Source organism: Marmota marmota, unplaced genomic scaffold (assembly GCF_001458135.2).
Source record: "Marmota marmota marmota unplaced genomic scaffold, marMar, whole genome shotgun sequence".
NCBI lineage: Eukaryota > Metazoa > Chordata > Mammalia > Rodentia > Sciuridae > Marmota > Marmota marmota.
In genome coordinates this window covers 49,679,670-49,702,702 of record NW_026000229.1, presented here as the reverse complement: position 1 = coordinate 49,702,702, position 23,033 = coordinate 49,679,670, and the positions used below count along the sequence as shown (strand labels likewise).

The 23,033-nt window shown below is 35.5% G+C and overlaps 1 protein-coding gene across 4 annotated transcripts in view; it reads left to right on the top strand.

Moving 5' to 3' along the window:
• Wdhd1 (WD repeat and HMG-box DNA binding protein 1) overlaps window positions 1-21,644 on the top strand; it is a 56,157-nt gene extending 34,513 nt beyond the window's left edge. For 3 of the 4 annotated variants that reach the window (XM_048793552.1, XM_048793554.1, XM_015480907.2), the window contains 10 exons: window positions 7,048-7,162; window positions 7,725-7,856; window positions 9,515-9,732; window positions 9,829-9,947; window positions 10,077-10,133; window positions 12,566-12,609; window positions 12,981-13,151; window positions 13,822-13,952; window positions 17,323-17,461; window positions 20,774-21,644. In XM_048793552.1, coding sequence (XP_048649509.1) covers window positions 7,048-7,162; window positions 7,725-7,856; window positions 9,515-9,732; window positions 9,829-9,947; window positions 10,077-10,133; window positions 12,566-12,609; window positions 12,981-13,151; window positions 13,822-13,952; window positions 17,323-17,461; window positions 20,774-20,968 — 1,321 coding nt within the window. In that variant the 3' untranslated portion in view covers window positions 20,969-21,644. The remainder of the gene's footprint in view (window positions 1-7,047; window positions 7,163-7,724; window positions 7,857-9,514; window positions 9,733-9,828; window positions 9,948-10,076; window positions 10,134-12,565; window positions 12,610-12,980; window positions 13,152-13,821; window positions 13,953-17,322; window positions 17,462-20,773) is intronic. The other variant, XM_048793553.1, reaches the window with a different exon arrangement.
• The last annotated feature ends 1,389 nt before the right edge of the window (window positions 21,645-23,033 follow it).

Below are 23,033 nucleotides of genomic sequence, written 5' to 3'. Positions count from 1 at the left end.
GGCTCTGCTCTGCCCCTCCTCCAATTGGTGTGACGTGTCTACCACGCCCGCGGACCGCTGTGCCTGTTCTGCCGGTCGGTCGCAGGTCTGCCTACCTTGCAGGCGCAGGCGGCGGCTCTGCTCTGCCCCTACTCCAATTGGGGTGACGTGACTACCACGCTGGTGGGTCGCTGGTCCTGTTCCGCCGGTCGGTCGCAGGTCTGCCTACCTTGCGGGTGCCGGCGGCGGCTCTGCTCTGCCCCTACTCCAGTTGGGGTGATGTGACTACCATGCCAGCGGGTCGCTGGGCCTATTCCGGGTGTGGGCGGCGGCTCTGCTCGGCCCCTACTCCAATTGGGGTGACGTGACTACCACGCTGGTGGGTCGCTGGTCCTGTTCCGCCGGTCGGTCGCAGGTCTGCCTACCTTGCGGGTGCCGGCGGCGGCTCTGCTCTGCCCCTACTCCAGTTGGGGTGATGTGACTACCATGCCAGCGGGTCGCTGGGCCTATTCCGGGTGCGAGCGGCGGCTCTGCTCGGCCCCTACTCCAATTGGGGTGACTTGACTACCACGCTGGCGGGTCGCTGGGCCTGTTCCGGGTGCGGGAGGCGGCTCTGCTCTGCCCCTACTCCAATTGGGGTGACGTGACTACCACGCCGGCGGGTCGCTGGGCCTGTTCCGGGTGCAGGCGGCGGCTCTGCTCTGCCCCTACTCCAATTGGGGTGACGTGTCTACCTTGCCGGCAGGCCGCTGGGCCTGTTCCGCCGGTCGGTCGCAGGTCTGCCTACCTTCTTTTTTTTTCTTTTTGAGGAATACTGAAGATTGAACCCAGGGACTTTTTACATCCCCAGTGAGCCATATCTCCAGTCTTTTTATTTTGTAGGTGGGGTCTCACCAAGTTGCTTAGGACCTTTCTGAGTTGCTGGGATTACAGCTATGTACCACTGTGTCCAGCTTTACAGCATTTTTATGATCTTTTGCCATGGAATTTAATAAAGAAGGTGAGATTGACAATGTAAGAACATGAGAAAGCCAAAGGAATGAAATCTTTAATAAAGAAAAAGAAAGGTGATAGATTTTAGACTACCTATCTAAATGATAGACATCTTATCACTTGTAATTGGAGGGAAAAAGATAGGCACAAATGCAAAACTTCATAGAGAACTATAGAGGAATTGTTCTTTATGAATGTTTTGTCTTTACAGAGTCTCCAGATATTACATTATTGACATATTTAGCATTATAAAGATCCTGGCACCTGTAATTCCAGTGACTCAGGAGAATCACAAATTCAAGACCAGCCTGGGCAACTCAGCAAGACTGTCTCAAAAAGCATAAACAAAAAGGTCTGGGACATAGCTCTGTAGTAGAGTACCCTTGGGTTCAATTCCCAGTACTGTACAAAAAATAAGGAAAGATTATATTAGATAATAGTCTTAGGCTATAGCTTGTTCTTAGGAGTTTTTTGCATGTTCATTTCTAGGAATCATATTGCTTAGAATTTGAATTAAAGAACTTATGTGCTATCTTATTAGAGAGTTAAGGTTTGAACCTATGAGGATTTTTACTATCCTTCCTCATCCTTATGTTATTTTGTTAGTGAATTTCATTATCTTTTTTTAAGAAAGATTTTTTTTTAAATATTTTTTTCATTGTAGATGGACACCATACCTTTATTTTATTTGTTTTTATTTTTATGTGGTACCAGGGATCGAACCCAGTGTTTCACGCATGCTAGTTAAGCACTCTACCACTAAGCCATAATCCCAGCCCAAATGTTATTATCTTAAGGAGGTATGTGAAATTATTCAATTGCCATGAGTAATTTTGGTTTTTCATTTAATTTAATATTATAAATTATCAAGTTTTTTTGTTGTTTTTAGCTCAATTTTTAAACCCCTAGTATTTATACAACAAGCATTTTCTTGCCTGCTTTTCTCTTAAGATTTTAAAGAGTTTAACTGTCATTAGAATCCATGGTAATTACAGCTGGTAACATTTAACTGTTAAATTTAACATGAGATAAAGAAATAATGGACTTTAAATTATAGCTTTTAGACTTGGGAAGATTTTAGAAATTGTCTGTGCCAATGGTTCCTGACATTTTCAAATATAGGAGCCATTTTTAAATATTGGACATTCTTGACCTCCAAATGGTAGAGTAGTTCTACAATCAGCTGGTAGATAATTCATAATAATAGCAGCTTCTATAGACCTATAGAAGTGCTATATTAATTAATTAATATTTGGTACTGGGGATTGAACCCAGGGGTGCTCAACCACCAAGCTACACCCCAGCCCTTTGTTTTTATTTTTTTAGGCAGACTTTCGCTAAATTGCCAAGACTGGCCGGGAACTTTTGATCCTCCTGCCACAGCTTCCCAGGTTGCTGGTATTACAGGCGTGTATCACCATATCCAGCTCAAAGTTGTATGTTAATATAAATTTGTATTTATAAATCACATCATTTATATGCATATGAAAATTCCAGTACATAATGTGGAAAATGTTTTGTGTTGAGTCTATGAATAATTCATGATTCCTGTATGAATAACTCAATTGCCCTTCATGGATTTTTTTTTTTTTTTTTAGTTGTCAATGGACCTTTATTTATTTGTATGTGGTGCTGAGACTCAAACTCAGCACGTCACACATGGTAGGCAAGCGCTCTACCACTGAGCCAGAACCCTAGCCCCAACTACTGTTTTCTTTTGGTTCAGGTCCTGCACCCCCTGCCTTTATCTTTGCATTTACCCCAGTTTTTATATATGACAAAACTGGGGTTCAAAAAAGATGAAGTAACTTATTTGAGATCACACAGTTAATGGCAAAAAAAAAAAAAAAAAACATCGTTTTGTATCAAAATAAAGGTACAATGGCAGTTGAGTTGATATGTACATTACTTCTTCCTTAAGAATCCGTCTATTATAGTTGAATTTCTTAGGAGAGTGTTATAAAGCAGACATTTGAAACACCGAGAAGATGTCCTAAAAAGTCTGCTTATGAAAATGTATTTAATTTTATCTACTGTAATAAATTGATTTATTTCAGGGTGTTTTCATTTTTTCCAGGTTTATTCTGGAAAAATAGGCTTGCATATTTTTCAAAGGTTGGAAATTATACTACTCAGTATGGTCTATTGCACTTTTCATACCAGCTGTCTTATATTTAGAGACACTCAGAGATGATTGATTTCCTTCCTGTGGAAAGAGATACATGAAAGTCTAGGGTTTCTACACCCACCATCAGTAGTCTAGTCCTGTGTTTACCTGTTCTTGTTATCAAGAAATTTATTCTGTTTATTTAAATTTCTGATGCTTCTGTTTGTTAGTGTTGGTGTTTCTCTGGAAAGCAAGATGTCCTAGTAGTCCCAAGTTCAGACTCCAAGTCGCAATATGGTGTGACTGCTCTGCTGTTCTGTTCTTTATTTGACGTGGCCATGCTGGTTACATTCTTTGAGCCTCTTTTCCTCATTTCTAATATCAAAATGTGTTCCTCTCAAAGAATTGCTATGAAGATGAAGTTGTAGAACACTCACCCTTAGTGAATGTTCATTGAATGATAGCTATTAATTTAACAGTGGTTTTCTTCCTAAAAGGCAGTTAGCTTTGTAGTTCATGTTAATGATACTTGTTTCTTTAGTTTTTTCATTTTACATGCATTTTCTAACCCAATTCATAATTTTTCTTTTTGTTCAGGATCTTTTAAAAGGGAGTATAATTAGTTAAAAGTAATTTTTTAAAAATTCATTTGCCGGTGCAATAAATTTCTCTCTAATTATGAAATAAGAAATTATTGATCTATAGATCTGTCACCTCTACCCACTTTTACTTGAATTTCAGTTTAGGAAAACTGCATTTCTTGTGTCATGATCGCAACTGGTTAATATATAACAGAGGTAACTGATTTTGCTGTGCTACAGTCTTACTTGGTCTGTATAAACAGCCACCTTCCTTTCTTCTTTTTAGAAACTCTGAACATGAATATCAGATTTTTTTAGTTGTGTTCATTTAACAAGCTTTTGTTATAGTATAGTACTGACTATATGTATTATACTACACAAAAATTAATTTTGCAACCCTGAAGAGGTAGGTTTGTAAAATCATTATGCTAATCCTGAACGAAGTGCTTTAAAAGAGGTGTGAACAGCCAGGGGTGGTGGTGCACGCCTGTAAGTGGGGAGGCTGAGGCAGGAGGATCATAAGCCTCAGCAACTTCATGAGACTCTATGTCTCAATGAAAATTAAAGAGCTGGGGTTATAGCTCACTGGTGGAGCTTCCCTGGGTTCAATCCCCAGTACTGTCAGGAAGGAAAAAAAAAAAAAAAAAAGTTGTGAAGAAAGTCCTTTGTAACACAGAATAGAAAGCAAAACTTTCTGACTAGGGAAGATTGGTTTGGACATTAGCCCCAATTTTCTGTAATCTGCTGTGGTTTTTTTTGTTGTTGTTGTTGTTGTTTTGTTTTGTTTTGTTTTTGTTTTTTAACTCTCCCTTTAATATAATAAGAAAACAGATTTGGTGATTATTTTGCAAAGAAATTGAAGTAATTTTGTCTCCTTAGTAACAGTGGTTTATTTTTTCACATTTCCTCTTCCAAATGGTTTAGGCTCATGGTTTCTAAGAAATTCATTCATAGTAGGCAAAACCCATCAAATTAACAATCAAAATATGTTTTATTTTCCCCTCTGTTTTCTCCTTCAGAGGGATTTTTAATGAAGAAAAAGTCTTTAGTTCAAGTCTTTAAAGCTAAGAAAATTATAAGAAATATGAATTGGTACTCTGCTTTAATGTAAATGTGGGTTAAAGTGTTAATAAAATCTCAGCATCTTTTGTAATCATTGTTTGCTGTGTATAAATTAATGGAGTATTTGAGCTATAAAATGTTTTAAAACAAAATATATCATGTTATAGAAAAAAAGAGTGTGTAGACAAAAATTAGCAACCTTTTTAATTTTGTTAATGTATATGTATATATGTAATTATACTTACATTTGTGAATGCACATGTTCTTCTATATTTGGCCCAAGCATTAAGTCCGTGGTGGTTGTGTTGTTGTGGATAGTTGCATGGCAGTTGCTACAGAAATTTTTCAAAATCAAGGTGTTTGTGCTGCCACCTTATACTCTGTTCTGAAAATCACTGGTTTCTATAAAATCATAAGAGGGAGGAAAGTAGAAAGAAAATAAGATTATATGTCAAAAAAAATTGGAACCTTGAAAACATTTGTATTTTTATTGTATAGTCACATAAAAAAAGGAAAAGTATTCAAGTCTCATGAGAAGAAGTTCCAGTGTAGTTTCAAAAACATTCCTGGAGGGTTGGGGATGTGGCTCAAGCGGTAGCGCGCTCGCCTGGCATGCATGCAGCCTGGGTTCGATCCTCAGCACCACATACAAATATGTTGTGTCCGCCGAAAACTTTAAAAAAGTGAATATTAAAAAAAAAAAAAAATTCTGGGTACTGGAGCTTACTTTTTTGTTTTTGTTTTTGGTTTTTTGTTTTTTGGTATCGGATATTGAACCCAGGGGTGCTTAACCACAGAGTCACATCCCTAACCCTTCTTTATACTTTATACCTTTGATTTAGCAGAGTTGGGTCTAGATTAAAACTTTATGATATTGCATTTCCTGTGCCACTCTCACCAATATCTAATAAACACCTGTATTTGGACATTTCATCATTTCTTTTTGAGATAGGGTTTCACTGAGTTACTTAAGGCCTCAGCCTCCCAAGCTGCTGGAATTATGGGCACGTGCCACCATGCCCACCTGGAGCTTGCTTTATTTTTCCTTTCCTTTCCTTTTCTTTTTTTAGGTGAGATACCAGAGATTGAACTCAGTGGCATTCTTCTACTGAGTTGTATCTCTGGCCTTTTTAATATTCATTCATTCATTCATTTATTTTGGGAGGTACTGGGGATTGAACTCAGGGGCATTCAACCACTGAGCCACATCCCCAGCCCTATTTTGTATTTTATTTAGAGACAGGGTCTAACTGAGTTGCTTAGTGCCTTGCTGTTCCTGAGGCTGGCTTTGAACTTGCAGTCCTCCTGTCTCAGCCTCCCTAGCCACTGGGATTATAGGTGTGCACCACTGTGCCCAGTTTAATATATTTTTTGATACAGGGTCTCACTAAGCTGCTGAGACTGGCCTTGAACTTGTGATCCTCCTGCCTCAGCCTCTAATTATTGGGTTTGTAGGTGTGCCTCGCCACACTCAGCTGCTGCTTAATTTTTTAATTACTTTACTGGGCATTTAATAATAGTAGGAGATCTTTATGAAAGCAATCTTAAACCCAGGGGCCTAATTTCTATTTTGCATTTAAATGCCTTCAGGAATTCCTTGACTTAAAGCTCTGACCAAAAAAAACTCTACTATAATTTAAGTGGATGACTATTTGTAAGCATTGACCAAAGTACTATTTTTTAAAATGACTTTATGAAAATAGAAAATGTGTGTGTGGTAGAGTATACAATCATGGTATTCTTTATGAAATCATTTTGAGTGCATAAGTTAGATTGTCATACATATATACACATTATTCTGTGTATTGAATTCTTTTTAATTACATAACCTTAGTAGTCTTACTCTAATGAGTGTCTTCAAATGTCTTATACGTAGCCTTGTCAGAAAAAAACTAGGCAAAGTGTGTTACCATCTAAAGGCAACCTTTGATTTAGCAGAGTTGGGTCTAGATTAAAACTTTATGATATTGCATTTCCTGTGCCACTCTCACCAATATCTAATAAACACCTGTATTTGGACATTTCATCATCTTCTTCTCTTATTTGACCTTTTCTGCCATGGGTAACAGATGAATGAGATCAGGTGAATATCCAAGATAAAGTGCTGATTACATGAGCCCTATGACATGTATTTATGGCACAGTTCATAGATTTTTAAAAATGGGTGGTTTGCTAAGGAAACTATAAAGAGGGCTGATTTCATTTTGAGTCATTGTTATTTAATAAAGCTAAAGTGAGTTGCTGACTTTTGAAAATTATGTATCTCTAGCAGCTTTTGCGACATTTTAGAAGTTTTTTATGATAGAAATTTTTCTTTACTGACAGGTGCATCCCTTGTAAAGGTTCTCGGTTTCCTCCCACCCTTCCACGCCCTGCTATAGCTATATTATCCTTTAAGATTCCATACTGTCAGATGGCAACCGAGAAAGGACAAATGGAGGTATGTGGAAGCCTTACCTTGTCACTCTGAATTTGACAGTGCACTATCTATGTGACACAGACAATTTAAAATTATTATGATGTCTAGTGTTCAGTATTTAGTACTCTTCAATTTGCTTTTAGGGACTTTATCTACAAGATAAATGGTTATAACCATCAGGATCACTATTGTAAGGCCCTCCCTCTCAGGATTAGGCAAGTCCTCCATACATTTTGTGCAATAAACACCAGGTTTGCCCCACCTTGGTCCTAGCGCTGTGCCATTAAATGCCATTTAAAATCTTGCAATTAGGGCTGGGGTGTGGCTCATTGGGAGAACACTTGCCTGGCACGTGTGAGGCACTGGGAACACTGTACTGTACCATATATATACATATATCCTCCATTTTTAAGAACCAAAGATAAAGTCAAGCTGTAATATTACATTGGAATTTGAATTATAAAATAAAGAAAGAATTTCAGAAAATATTTTATTCAAAAACTGGTATCTTGAGATAAGTATTTAACATTTGCCTGATGTTAAAGTAATGTTTGGCTTTAAGTAATTTTATCCATTTTTGTAGGAACAATTTTGGCGTTCAGTTTTATTTCACAACCACCTTGAGTACTTAGCTAAAAATGGTTATGAATATGAAGAAAGCACTAAAAATCAAGCAATAAAAGAGCAACAGGAACTTTTAATGAAAATGCTTGCGGTAAGTTCAATAAATATATTGAAAAAATGAAAGTTAATGCTTTTCTATATGTTGAATTTCTTAAGAGGAATTCTCAAATTTTATCTGGTGGTGTTTTTCTCCCTTACAAATTCTGTTTTCCACTTGATGTTTCAGTTAAAATATTTAAAAACATTACTTTGTGGCTGAGATCACAGGCTGACCTAGACTTTGGATGTAGCTCATGCTACATCCCTTTTGCTTTTACCTACCAACCTGTGTTTTATAGCAGGCTCTCCAGGTAACTGTGAAGCTTAATAAAGGTTGAGAACCTGTGCTCTGGCTCCTGTACAAACCATATTTCAGTTTGGGTTTGAGCTGGTTTTAGATCTGCAGGGTTGGGTGGTATTTTGGCTATGCCCATTACTATCTTTGAGTTACCTACATGTAGTAAAAGTTTGCTATAGCCAGTGGCCAGGTTTGTGCATTGTATACTTTAAGTATATTTGTTTTTGGTGTAAGTATCTTAAAGTTCATATGATTATGTCCTCCATGTTGGTTTATGGGAAAGAATATAATATTTTTCCTCTTCTGGACTTGGCTAGACTGTCAGCCTTTGAGGGCAGTAACCATGTCTTCCTTTCTTTTCCAAATACTGTGAGGCAGAATTCCACTCTGTTTAAGAATTACTGCATACATCTGGATGCAGTGACGCATGTTTGTAACTTGGGAGGCTGAGGCAGGAGGATTACAAATTCAAAACCAGCCTCAGCAATTTAGTGAGGTCCTAAGAAACTTAAATAGTTTCCCTGTCTCAAAATAAAAAGGGCTGGGAACTAGTTCAGTGGTAAAGCGTTCCTGGGTTCAATCCCCAGTACAAAAGAAACAAAAGAGAGAAGAAAAAGGAATTACTTTTTGCAGACAAATGATATCAGAAATCTTGAGGACATTCTAAAGCTTCTATGCTAATAGGTCAGATGTGGGATATCTAAGTAATAAATTTCTTCTAATTACAAGACCCTTGGGGGGCTTCAAAGTATCAAGAGTGTGCTTCACTTTGAACTAGAGTTGTCCCACTTTAAATTTTGAAAATTCAAAAAAATGGAGAAGAGTCAATGTTTTCTAAAGACATTTTACATGACTATTCTTTGTTTAATATTGTAAGCATGAAAAATAGAACAAAATGAAATAATGTTAATTTAGAAGCTATATAATTGTTTCTGATCGTTGAAGATCATAGAACTTCTCCCCACCAAATATGCTTACTATTATTTATTTGCTAGTTCTGAGCAAATGATGATGGATTCTTTTTACAGTTATTTTTTCTTTGAATTTATTACCCTATTAGGGTGGGTGGCTGATGGAAAATAAATTTAAGAGAGCCACATTTAAATTTTAATCAATTTTTTTACTTTCCTTACAATTCACAACTTAAAATTATATTTCATCAAACCTAAGCTTTTAATTGTAAATTTTTTTCACATTATTTTCTTCATTTAGCCGCTGAGAAAGAAAGGGGAAATGCAGCCATTTATTGTAAAATGCTTTCCAATTTTAGAGGTGTTAAAATATGTAAAAGTATGCATCTTACATCAGTGAGATAAGGTATCTAGAAAACTCTTTTCTCTGTTTTGCTAGTAGTATCAGTGTGTTTTAAAAGTTCTGCTTAATCTAATATGATTTTCCCCCTTTTGGGTTAGCTTTCTTGTAAACTGGAGCGAGAATTTCGTTGTGTGGAACTTGCTGATCTAATGACTCAAAATGCTGTGAATTTAGCCATTAAATATGCTTCTCGCTCTCGGAAATTACTATTGGCCCAAAAACTTAGCGAACTTGCTGTAGAGAAGGCAGCTGAATTGGCAGCAACCCAGGCAGAAGAGGAGGAAGAAGAAGATTTCAGGGAAAAGCTGAATGCTGGGTAAAATCTACTTAATCATTTGAATTTTCCTTTACCATTCTAAATATTAAGTTGGTCTCTGACTAGCTTGTTATTGAATAATATTGTTGCCTTTAGTTACAGTAATACTGCTACAGAGTGGAGCCAGCCAAGGCCTAGAAATCAAATTGAACAAGATGCTGAGGATAAGGAAGAAGCTGATGATACAAAAGAAAAACCAGAACTACATAAGCATGGTGAGATATATTTTCTAGGCTAAAAATTGAATTCCCATACTTTTTCAAGGCATCTTTGCTGTGTGATTGTTGACTGTCAAGTATGATTATTTTCCTCATTTATATTGTATTTTTTTATCTTAATTATAGTGCAGAACTCATTTGCCAAAAGTTCAAATTCCTCTGATGTGTCAGCTATTAAGTCAGGTGAGAAATATTTGTAAATTTGTAATGTCAAGGAAATTTTACAGATAGTTTTTTAAAGGTTTTTTTTAAATCAAAAACACCTTCCCTTTCAGAACTTGCTTTGTTTTTGTTTTTATCAGAGATGTTTGTGAAACTGATCGTTGAACACATTTATTAAAATGTCTGTTGTGTGCTAGATATTTTGCTAAATGGTACAGGACTCAAGCAGACATGCATGGTTGATCCCTGCCTTAATGCTTTTCCAGATCAGCTGGCACAACATGTTGAAGACAGATGTGCAAATCACTAAGGAGACATTGAGGATGCTGGAGAAACAGTTGAAAGTAGTTGACTTTGAGAAGTGGGACTGGGAGATAGGGAAGGTTGGAATAGGGGACTGCTGTTTTTTTTTTTTTAAATCTAAAACTTATACTGATGCCTATACTCCCAGTGGCTGGGGAGGCAAAGGCAGGAGGATTGCGAATTAAAGGCCAGCCTCTGCAAAAGCAAGGCCCTAGCAACTCAGTGAGACCCAGTCTCTAAATAAAATATAAAATAGGATTGGGGATATGTCATATGTCTCAGTGGTCAGGCGTCCCTGAGTTCAATCCCCAGTACCCCCCCCCAAAAAAAAAAAAAAAAACTTTTACTGCCATATGACTTTTAAAACTATTTACATTTCATGCTTTTAAAATTGTGTACATATATTAACTTATGTAAAAATATTAACTTTAAAAACATGTATATATTATTAAAAGAACATATAGCAGTTGACCATAATCCAGTCCGTGGTAGAGATCCCAAAGAAGGCCTCAAGGAGTGTTTAAAGCAGAAACTGGAGGGATGAATGTCAGGCAAAGGTGAACAGGAGCAGGAGTAGAGGAAGTTACAAAGAGCGCAGGGAGCAAGGAGAAAGTGGTGCTGAAGGGGTTTGGGCAGGAGAGAAATTCTGCAGGCATAGTAGGCCATATTAAGGATTTTGATATTCATTGTAAGGTCACTGGGAGGCTGTTAGAGGTTTTAAGCAGGGGCATAGCCTGGCACACTGCTGAGGAGGAGGAATGGGTTTATAAGAAAACTGCTGAAGCAGTCCAAGTGAGATTGAATAGTGGCTTGGACTAGGGTGGTGATGCTGTTGGTTGAAAGAATGGGTAGAGTATAGAGGTGTTTCTGATGTAGAGAGTACAGGAGTTCAGAGTGTAAGAAAGACTCTTAGGTATTTTTGTTTTTATTTTGTTTTTTCTGGTACTGGGGATTGAACCCAGGACTACTTTACCACTGAGCAACATCTCTAGTCCTTTAAGACAGGGTCTCACTAAGTTACTGAGACTAACCTCAAACTCACAATCTTCCTACCTCAGCCTCCCAGATTGCTGGGATCACAGCCTGAGCCCCTGTAGCTGGTGACTTGTTTCTTGAATAGTTGAGTGAATACCACTTACTGAGTCAGGAAACATGAGGAAAAATCAGATTTAGATAGTATGATGATGAATTATGAGATACATAAAATGTTACAAAGACAGTTGGATATTTGGATCAGAAATTTAGGAAAGTACATTAAAATGACTGGGAGTAGCAAAGCAGTTTAAACCAGGACATGGGTGAGTACACTTTGGGAGAGTATATGAAGCAAGAAGAAAAATGAACTTAGGCCTAGGAAAACCCCAGCATGTAAGCATCAAATAGAGGAGTAGGGGGAACTGTTGAAAGAGAATGAGCACATTGTTCCAAGGAGAAAGGAGGTAACTCAGGGGTTGCCATATCTCAGAAGTCAAGGGAAGTATGAAGAAGAAAGGAATATTCACAATTATGGAATACCACTGAGAGGTCAAATAAGATGATTGAAAAGTATCTACCATATTTGATCATACAGAGATTATTGGGAGCCTTAGCAAGAAGAGATTCTGTATGGTTATAGGGCTGAAAGCTACATTATTATATGGTAGGTTGTATGAGCAGGGAGGAAATGGGAATAGCAGTGCTGACAACTTTTGAAAAATTTGGTTGGATAGGGTGGTAAGAGAAAGTGGTGGCTGGAAGGAATGTGGGGTATCTTTATTTGTTTGTTGAGAGACTTGAGGATACTATAACAGGAAAAAGCCAAAGATGAAAAATGGGTTGATAGGTCAAGTTTCTTGACAAAGCAGGAGGGGGTGGAATCCAGAGTAAAGGGATTACTAACCTTAGTTAAAATAAGGTAATAGTAATGGGAGAAAAGGATAGGTCTGTACATATCAGGTATATTTCACAGTGGCAAGTTAGGTTAGTTCCCATCTGAGATTATTTTGCCTGGGGAAGTAGGACAAAAGTCATCCATATTTGTTACTAAGTTTTAAAGTTACAAAGTGCCTTTGCTTTCATATAATACAGATTTAAATATTTCTTCTAGTATTAAAAGTCATAAGTCATCTAGTTTTTGCCATGATTAAGTGAGGGTTTCTTTCTTGTGAAAGGTGCAGTTATCTCTAGCAACCAAGGACGAGTAAACCCCTTCAAGGTAAATTTTTTTCCAGCATTATTTTCTGTTAAATACATGAAAGAAATATTTCCAAATGATCAGATGACCCTCCTTAGAAGCACGGAAGCCTTACCTTTATGAAAACAAAGAAGAAAGCAGCCCTGGTTCACATCTGAAACAATTATATGTTCTAATTATATACCAATGGTTTTAAAAGATACTCCATGTTTTTCTTTGAGATGTTATTTGAGAATATATGCATCAATCTTAATTTGAATCATATTATATGTATTCATTTCCAAAGATGAGACCACAATGTAAACTTAACAGAAATTTAAAGGAAAAATAAACCTCTTAGAATTTTTGTTTTCTTCTTTAAACATAAAGTGCTAACGTTAGTTTGCTCTTAGGTATTAGCCAGTTCCAAAGAGCCAGCTGTGTCATTGAATTCAACACGTTCAACTAATATTTTGGACAGTATGAACAAATCATCCAAGAAATCTTCTGCACTTAATCGGGCAGCAAATAATGAAAGGTCTCCAGTTATAAAACCTCTGATTCCAAAGCCAAAGTCTAAGCAGGTAGTGTTTCATCTCCCCACATCTTCAATGAAGAGCATGTGAACTGTTTGTCTTCACCGTTGTTTGCTGTTTCAGGTATAGGATTGGAGGAACCAGTATTTCATCATTCTAGTATGGAAATGGATTTAATTATGGTTTTTTTCCAGAATCGTGTGTGTGTGTGTGTGTGTGTGTGTTTGTTTCTCTCTCTCTCTCTCTCTTTCTCTCTCTCTCTCTCTCTCACACACACACACACACACACACACACACACACCCCCCTATCCCCAGGGATTTAGCTATCTACCTATACTTTAAAAATACCTCCCAGGTGGTTCTGATGCATATCCCTGTTTATTAATGACTATTCTAGTATACGGACCTAATCTTTCTTCTGTATTCTGATTCTATCCACTCTCATATGTGTTTCACCCCAAAATTCTTATCAGTTAAATACATTCATTATTTTTCTTTTCCATTTCATGTAATTTGAAAAACAGAACATGAAATAAAGTACTTTTTTTTTCTTGATTTTATGTGTGTAAATGTTAATTTCAACTGAGAACTCAAGATTTATTTGTTGGTATAATACTTCTAAATAATAAATAATTATAAATGTTTCTTCACATATTTCAGAACTTTCTTGTAACATAAAATGCTACATGTGATACTTAAGATGGCTGGTTTTTTATAGGCATCTGCAGCATCCTATTTCCAGAAAAGAACTTCTCAAGCCAGTAAGACTGAGGAAGTGAAAGAAGAAAATCCTAAAAATGAATCATCTGAAACCCCAGCTATCTGTCCCCAAAACACTGAAAATCAAAGGTCAGTAATAGGGAGACTTGTATTCTAAGTATCCCAGAAAAAAGCATACAGTAGGCACCCATTATTCAAAATACAAATTTTTACAACTCTGTTATTCTTATAATCACTGATAGTGGGTATTTAAATACTTGTGACATAAGTAAACATTGACTAATGGCTGTTTACATTACTTATTAGAATTTGCCTTAATAAACTTCTAAGTTCTAAATTGCACATTCATTTTATTGGGACACTATTTTATAATTCATGTTTTATTTGTTTTTTAATAATGTAGTTATACTGGAAGGTAGACAGCAAAAGATACAAAAAGATAAATTATGGAAAATAAATCTCTTTCCTAGTCACCCATTTCTCTTTCCAAAAACAATCATTGTAACACATTTCTTATGTAGCTTTCCAAAATTATTCTTTCCATGTGCAAATACATTTGTTTGTTTTTTAAAATGTTTACACAAATGATAACAGACCTTACTTTTTTTTACTTAATAGCTTTTACAGATCATAAAGAACAACTTTAATTTTTAACATCCATTGAATAGATAAGTCCTAATTCATTTAGATCTCTTCATGTGGACAGAAAAGTGGTTGTTAAGACTTTTGCTAGTATGAATAGTACTGCAAAAAATACAGTTCAAATTAATATGCACTAATATTAATAATTTTATAGATAATGCAAAATTGTTCTACAATGATGTCTTATTATATACCACTATTAATGTAAGAGTTTCTGTTTGCCCATATCTTCTTTACTCATCAACACAGTGTGTTACTAAATTTTTTTTTTTTTTTTTTGAGAGGGGATCTCACCATGTTGTTCAGTCTGGTCTCAAACTCTTGGACCCAAGTGATCCTCTTATCTCAGCCTCCCAAATAGTGGGGACTACAGGCATAAACCATGACACATGGCTTTCTAAATATTTTGATCTCTGCTTTCTCGATTTGTTTTAAATGCATTGATTAAATTTAAAAGGTCAGCATTGAATATCTAATTTTTCTAATGACTTTATATTAACCAGTTTAACAAAGGGAATAGCTTGGTTTTGTATTTTTTAGGGATAATTCTTTTTTTTTCCCTTCTTTTATTAGTACATTATCATTATAAATAATAGTTGGGTTCATTTGGACAAAATCATACATGCATGGAATTCCATTTCAATCCCTGGTGTCTCCTTCTTTTGCCTCCCCATATTCTCCTTCCTTTACTCTGCTGGTCTTCCTTTCACTTGTTTATTTTTGATTGGTGCTTTATAGACCTATATAAAAGTGGAATTCACTTAGTATATTTATACTTGCACATAAGATAATTTTGTTAAATTTATTACATATTTCCTCCCCTTTCTCACCCTTCTTTTCTCCTCCCTCCCTCTTGATCTCCTGTTCCACTGATCTTTTCTATATCTTTATGATATCTGATCACCTCCTCCCCTTACCCCTTGTTTTGCTCTAGCTTCCACATATGAGAGAAACATTTGACCTTGAGTCTGGCTTATTTCACTTAGCTTGATGTTCTCCTTTTCCATTCATTTACCAGCAAATGCCATAATTGCATTCTTCTTTAAGGCTGAGCATAATTCCATTGTGTGTGTGTATATATATACATACATACATACACACTACATTTTCTTAATCCATTCATCTAATGACAGACATCTGAGCTGGTCCCATAACTTGGCTGTTGTGAATTTTGCTGCTGTAAGCATTGATGTGGATATATCACTATAGTATGCTGATTTTAATTATTTTGGATAAATACTCCTCAGTGTATTGGGATAATTGGGTCTTATAGTACCTGTGGTTTTAATTCATGATTATTTCCCGTTTTGTTCTGAATTTGATTTAGATCTTAAACAGTGAAAGTTTTATTATTTAAGGAAATTGAGACAGGGTTGAGGATGTAGCTCAGTGGTGGAATGTGTACCTAGTATAAAGGATAACTGGGTTCAATCCTCTGTACCACAAAAAAAAAATTTGATAATTCATCTTTTTTTTTTAATATTTCTTAGTTGGAGTTGACACAATACCTTTATTGTATTTATTTTTTTAATGTGGTGCTGAGAATTGAACCCAGGGCCTCACACATGATAGGCAAATGCTCTACCACTGAGCCACAACCCCAGCCCCAATAATTCATCTTTTCATATTAACTGATTACACAGAAAACATATCTTTTGGAATATCATTAAGGCCATTACCATTTTTTAAAGAATATGTTTTTTTATGTTGTAGATGGATGCAGTATCTTTTTTTTTATTTATTTTTATATGGTGGTGAGGATCAAACTCAGGGCCTCATGCTTTAGAGGCAATCACTACCACTGAGCTACAACCCCAGCCCCAAGGCATTACCATTTTTAACGAAATATTCTGTCACAGATATTGAAAAAATAAATCAGAAGAGAAATATTTTTTTAAAAAATTTAAAACTTCTATTTAGAGGCAGATGATTGTATATTATTAGACTTGTGACATTTCCCCAAATTTAATTAAAATAAGTCTTTACTATTTTCTGCAAATTCAAGAATCTTTGTTCAGCAATTATTTTAGCATTGATTTTTGTTTGTATTATTTTTCTGGAAAAAGAATTACATTAAAAGATTACTTGGGATCTATATTTTCAGAAACTTTTACTATCTCTAATGTGGGGTAAGTTATTTCATCTCTCTAAGCCTCAATTTCCTCATCTGTGGAATAGAAATAACTAATTGTTCCCAAATATTCATAAGGTTGTTGCTATACCAATGAGGTAATGTGCACATAAAGCATTTAGAACAATGACTGGCAGAAATAAGTGCTCAGAAATTATTAAATGGCTATATTAAGCTTTTATTTAAGACCTAAAGACAATCTGTGTCACGAGCAGAATCTAGTAAAATTTACAAGTGTGTTTTTTGTCCATGCTTTACATAAAGATAATATAGGGGAGGACCCAGGTCAGCTGTGAGCACAAGGGTGAGACAATGGGAAAGGGGCTTGAGAGAAATCAGAAAGATTTCAAATAGCTGGTGTTGGAAATGGAGAAAGAGCCTTCTAAGGACAGTTGGAAGGGTTTTACCATACCAGAGGGGCTAAGTGAGCTTGGAGACCTTGAGCCTGTCAGCATTCATAAAAAGTACCAAGTATGACATTAAGGTTGTTGCTGCACTTAGAAAGTACAAATGTGGGTAATCCTTTTGAATTGGCCTTGCAGTAGATTTTGTCATTTAATTAATCCAGCAGTCTCCAGTCAATTTGAAGTAATATGAATATTAACAGAGATAATTGTCTCCCTTTATATAGGCTTGCAAAAAACGAATTAATTGCTAATTTAAAAACCCATAAAGTACTTTAAACTGTATATCAAGCATAAATTTATTTCATAATTACTATTTTAGGCCAAAGACTGGGTTCCAAATGTGGCTAGAAGAAAACAGAAGTAATATTTTATCTGACAATCCTGACTTTTCAGATGAAGCAGACATGATAAAAGAAGGAATGATTCGGTTTAGAGTACTGTCAACTGAAGAAAGAAAGGTAAGGAAAATTGTGCTGAGATTGAGATTTTTTTTTTTAATATTTTTTTACTTGTAGATGGACACAATACCTTTATTTTATTTAGTTTGTTATGTGATGCTTGGGAATCCAGTGCCTCACGAGTGTTAGGCAAGTGCTCTACCACTGAGCCATAATCCCAGACCCCGGAGATTGAGATCTTACTGAATTTTCCAGGCTTAAAAAATTCTTATAGAAATGCCTTTTTCTATGTTTGGAAAATTGAATACAAAGTTAACTCATACTTTCAGACTACTACCTCAGGGTCCTTGCAAGTAGAATTTTGACAAATACTATCTACTTACACATAAGTATTCTCCTTTTGATGGGGGGAAAATACATTTCATTGTAAATTAAGTCTGGTGGCTTACACCTCCTGTGAATTGCTGCACTGTGAAGAAAGGAGGAAAGGAATGTGTCTGGTATACCAATAATCCTCAAGCTTCACTTCCCTAGGGAGGCATTGTGCCACATAGGCACCTACTGACAGATACTTGCTTTAATGAATTGGGTTTTATGAATGAAGGTATTGTATAATGAGGAAACTAGAAACTGGTCTAATCACTTCTAACCTCATTTAGAACTTCTTTAGTAGTTTTGTGTGTCTTATTTTTGTTAATTATTATAAAGGGATTAAAATTCTCAAGGATTAGATAAATTAGCAGATGAAAGTATAAGACCTTATATTGCAAAAGGGGAAGAGATGGGGCAAAAGTTGTGATCAGTTCTGTTTTTTTTTTTGTGGGGTGTTTTGTAGTGCCAGGGATCAGGGCCTTGTACATGCTAGACAGATACTCTGCCACTGAGCTGTATCCCCACCTGTGATTATGTTTTTGAATGTTTAAAAATGAAGTCAACATTTTTTTTCTTCTTGAACCATTTTGATCATGGTGTAGTCAATATTTTTAAGGTAAATACTAAATGTTCTCTTTAATCCAGTTTATTAATGTAGCAAATTCTACAGGTCAAATGTCTCCTTTATATTCAAAGAAATAAATGGCCAGAAAAATACAGTAAGATGAAAGGAACTATTATAGATTAAATGTGACTTCATAGATGTGGATGTTATTTGACTTTTTCAGAGTGAATAAAATCAATCATAAAATAATACATACTATATAACACATTTATTTAACATTTGTAAATTGGCAATGTGATAGGGATGAATAACAGAATAATGGTTGCCTGGGGCTGGAACCTGGGTAGAAATTTGGTGGGGTGGGAAACGAGGGATCTTTGGCAATGGAACTCTTCTGTATTTTGACTTTGAAAATGCACATTCCTACAGTAAAATTAAATGGATATACCCATACAAACAAATAAGTAGAAGTAAAACTGATGATTGTATCAATGTCAACACCCTGATTGTGCTAATTGTGCTGTAGTTTTGCAAGATGTTACCACTTGGGAAAACTAGGTAAAGGCTACTTGGGATCTTTCCTATAATCCCAAGTAAATCACAATTATCTCAAAAAGTTCCTGCAGTTTTATTATTTGCACTTAATATGATTGAATAGAAGAAGAATTTAGATTGAAATAACAAATAGAATGCAAAATTTTTAATGTGTTCTCCAATTAAAATTTTTTTAAAAAATATTTATTTTAATTAGGTATATAAGAGCAGAATGAATTTTGATTCATTTTATACAATTGAAGCACAACTTTTCATTTCTCTGGTTGTACATGATGTAGCGTTGCACCACATGCAGTCATACGTCTACCTAGGGTAATGATGTCCATCGAGTTTTGTTTTTAAATAAAATTGATTTTTAAGGGATGCATGAAAACAAAAATCATATATATTAATGGGATGACATGATGATTCAATACATATAAGCCTTGTGTAGTGTTTAAACCAGGTTAAGCATTTATCTCTTTTATCAATTATGAAGAAAACTTTCAAAATCCTTACATTGAGCTTTTTGAAATGTACAATACATTATTATTATATCTAGTTACTCTCCTGTTCAAGAGTACTCCTTTGTCCTAGCCATCTATAGTTTAGTACCAATTGATAAACATTTTCCTATTCTTTCCCCAGCCCCTAATCTTCCTGGCCTCCAGTAATCACCATTCCATTTTCAACTTCTATGAGATCAGCTTTTTAAAATTTTAATGTATTTATATATTTGTTTGTTTGTGTGGTGCAGGGCATCAAACCCAGGACCTTGTGAATTTTAGGCAAGCATTCTACCACTGATATACATTTCTAGCTTTTCTAAATTCCATATATGAATGATATTCTGCAGTACCTATCTTTCTGTGCCCAGCTGGGCATGGTGTCAGATGCCTGTAATCCCAGCTGATCAGGAGTCTGAGGCAGGTAGATCACAAGTTCAAAGCCAGCCTCAGCAACTTAGTGAGGCCGTAAGCAACTTAACGAGACCCTGTCTCAAAATAAAAACAAAAAGGGCTGGGATGTGGCTCAGTGGTTAAGCACCCCCTAGGTTGAATCCATAGTACCAAAGAGAAAAAAAGATCTTCAGTTCCAACCATGTCGCCACAAGTGACAGCTATTATTCTTTCTTATGGTTGAGTAGTATTCCATTGTGTATGTATATGTACCACATTTTCTTTATTTATCCACAGATAGACACTTCACTTGTTTTTATTTCTTAGCTATTATGAATCATGCTTTAGTGAACATGAGAGTACAGATATCTCTTCAATATACTGATTTCATTTCCTTTATATACTGAGTAGTAGGATGACTGGATCATGTGGCAATTCTATTTTTAAACCTCCATACTGTTTTCAATAGTGACTGTGCTAATTTAAATTCCCACCAACAGTGTAAAAGCTTTCCTTTATCTCCACTGCCTCTCCAGCATTTGTTATTCTTGGTCTTTTTGATAATAGCCATTCTTCCTAGGGTAAAGTGATATCTCATTGTAGTTTTAATTTAAATTTTCCTGATTAGTGATGTCGAACATTTTTTCATATGCCTGTTTGCCATTTATATGTCTTCTTTTGAGAAATGTCTATTTAGAATCTATTGCCCATTTTTTAATGGGTTTTTTGCTATTGAGTTTTCTAAGTTCTTTTAAGTATTCTGAATATCACACCTTGTCAGGTGGACAGTTTGCAAATATTTTCTCCCAGAGAATAAAAGATTTGTTAACAATTAGAACCTTTAATGATTGACTTAACAATTCAAGTGACAACTGTTTTTTTATATATATGTGTATATACATATACATATATATAAGTGTTCCTAGAAAAGTAATAACTCCCATCCTATTTCCTTGTTATTGTTAAAAAGTCTTTTCTCGTCTCCCCCAATATTTTCCAAAGGCATGGACTAACAAGGCCAAGGGAGGAACTCCAAGTGATGAAACGGAAGGAAAGAAGCGAAAACATGCAGCTGATGAAAGTCTTGAAGCAGAAAACCAGAAGGAAGCAGCAAAGGAGAATCTGAATTTGCCTAAAAAGCAAAAACCCTTAGATCTTTCTACAAATCAGAAGCTGTCAGCATTTGCATTTAAGTAGGAGTAAAGGAAGAAAGTGACCTTATGGATTTTTTTGCTCGTCTTTAAATATGAACTTTTTTTAATATTTAGGAAATGGATTATTATATATTTTAAAAGTTTAAAGACAACTGTTTTTCTTTATAAGATAGTAGGGTGTTAGCTCAGTGGTAGAGCACTTTCCTAGCAAAAGGAAAGTCCTGGACTCCATTTCCAGCATTAAAAAAAGAAAAAAACAAAATGTAGTAGTTATATTGATATAGGAAACAGCATGTGTGCAAATTATTCTGTCCCCACATGGAGCAGAAGCATTATGATTGTAATTACTAACTACAGGCCATATTGTATCCCAATAGAAGTCAGTTTGATTTTATTTCTTACCTTCAAAAATCATCAAAACCAAGATTATAAAACCTCTGCACAACGAAGTTATCTTCTAGGGGTTTCCTCAGTTGGTTTATGTCATGTACTGGGAAATACCACAGTAGACCTCTTCCCAAGTATGTTAACATAGACTCTTTTTTTTTTTTTTTTTTGGTCTATATTAGACCTGGGGGGCCATGCTTTTTAAATATGGACCTCAAATATGTAAATAATCTTACAAATAAAACTTTGTTTTAGAAATTTCTTTATATATGGTTTTCAATTTTCTGTATAGTGTAGGCTTTTTTGGATAAATAAAACTTTCTCACTTTCCATATGTGGCTTGCTATGGTCTTAATATTGTATTTCCATGAAGTGGAAATGCTTCTAGAAAATATATTACACATTTACCACCATAATTTCTACACTCCAAAACCCCCTGTACCACTAGCTCTGCATTGTCTATACAGTAGAGACTGGAAGGCATTGTTTGAGAGTACTGCAGCCCAGTGCACAGTGTGCTCCTGTAGTATGCTCTGATTATCAGCCATCAGCAATACTTTGCTGAGCAAGTCTTTGAAAGCTTAATAAGAGGGTTGGGGCTGTGGCTTAGAGGTAGAGCACTCGCCTACCATGCGTGAGGCACTGGTGTTCGATCCCCAGCACCACATACAAATAAAATAAAGATATTGTGTCCACTTATAACTAAAAAATAAATATATATATAGAAAAAAGAAAGCTTAATAAGAATGGAGTTAGGGAAAGTGTTTAACTCCTTATTTTGAACAAACAAATTTGAATAATTTATTTCATTTTGACTATTCTAAGCAGAGATTAAATGCAGCAACATAATGGCAAAGTGTAGGTTGGGGAAATGGCAAAATAAAATCAGGTGACTCAAAATTAAGAGTAGTTTATAGATTTAGGTGAACTGGAGTCAAAGGATACTTTTTATCCCACAATGAGTTAAGGTTAGGAAGGCTACATATCTGATTTTTTAGATCAGTAGCTGGTGTAGAGAGAAATAAAGCACAGTGGTTGGGGGCACAGGTTTTAAGAATTAAGTGAGAAAAGTTCCTGACACAGTAATATTTTGTACAAGTGTTGGCTATTCCTATGCTATTGCCTAGTTTATCTTTCTGTAATCAAGTTTGATTCTGAATACTTACGAACTAATTTTTAATTTCAAGGTTCTGAAGTAAAGGTTAATTTTTTAATATTTGAAAAACATGTTTATAGATGGGCTTCATTTCCTCAACTTGCATATTGTGCCACTTGGGAGGCCAAGGCAGGAGGAATCCAAGCATGAGGCCAACCTGGACAATTTAGCAAGACCCTGCCTCAAATTACAAAAGTTTAAAAAGGCTTGGGATATTGCTCAGTGATATAGTATCCCTGGATTCACCCCACCTGACCCCGCTGCCAACAGACTTGTTTACTGTTCAAAGTATAGGATATAATCCATGAGTGTTAAATTTTAGAACCTTAGGAACCAAGTAATACCAAGGATTTGCAAGTTTTTTAAATCTTCTTTTCTTTGGTTGAAAGAGGTTTTTATATTGATTTGGTTTAACTTACAAATCAGAAGAAACCAAAAAACATTATCTTCATTTCTTTGCTATAAAAGAGTAAATCTTTTTTTCCCCCAGTTCTTTTTTTTTCCAGAGAACTAAGAGTTAGTAGAAAATGGAAATAAATTAATATATTAGCCATTATCATATTAA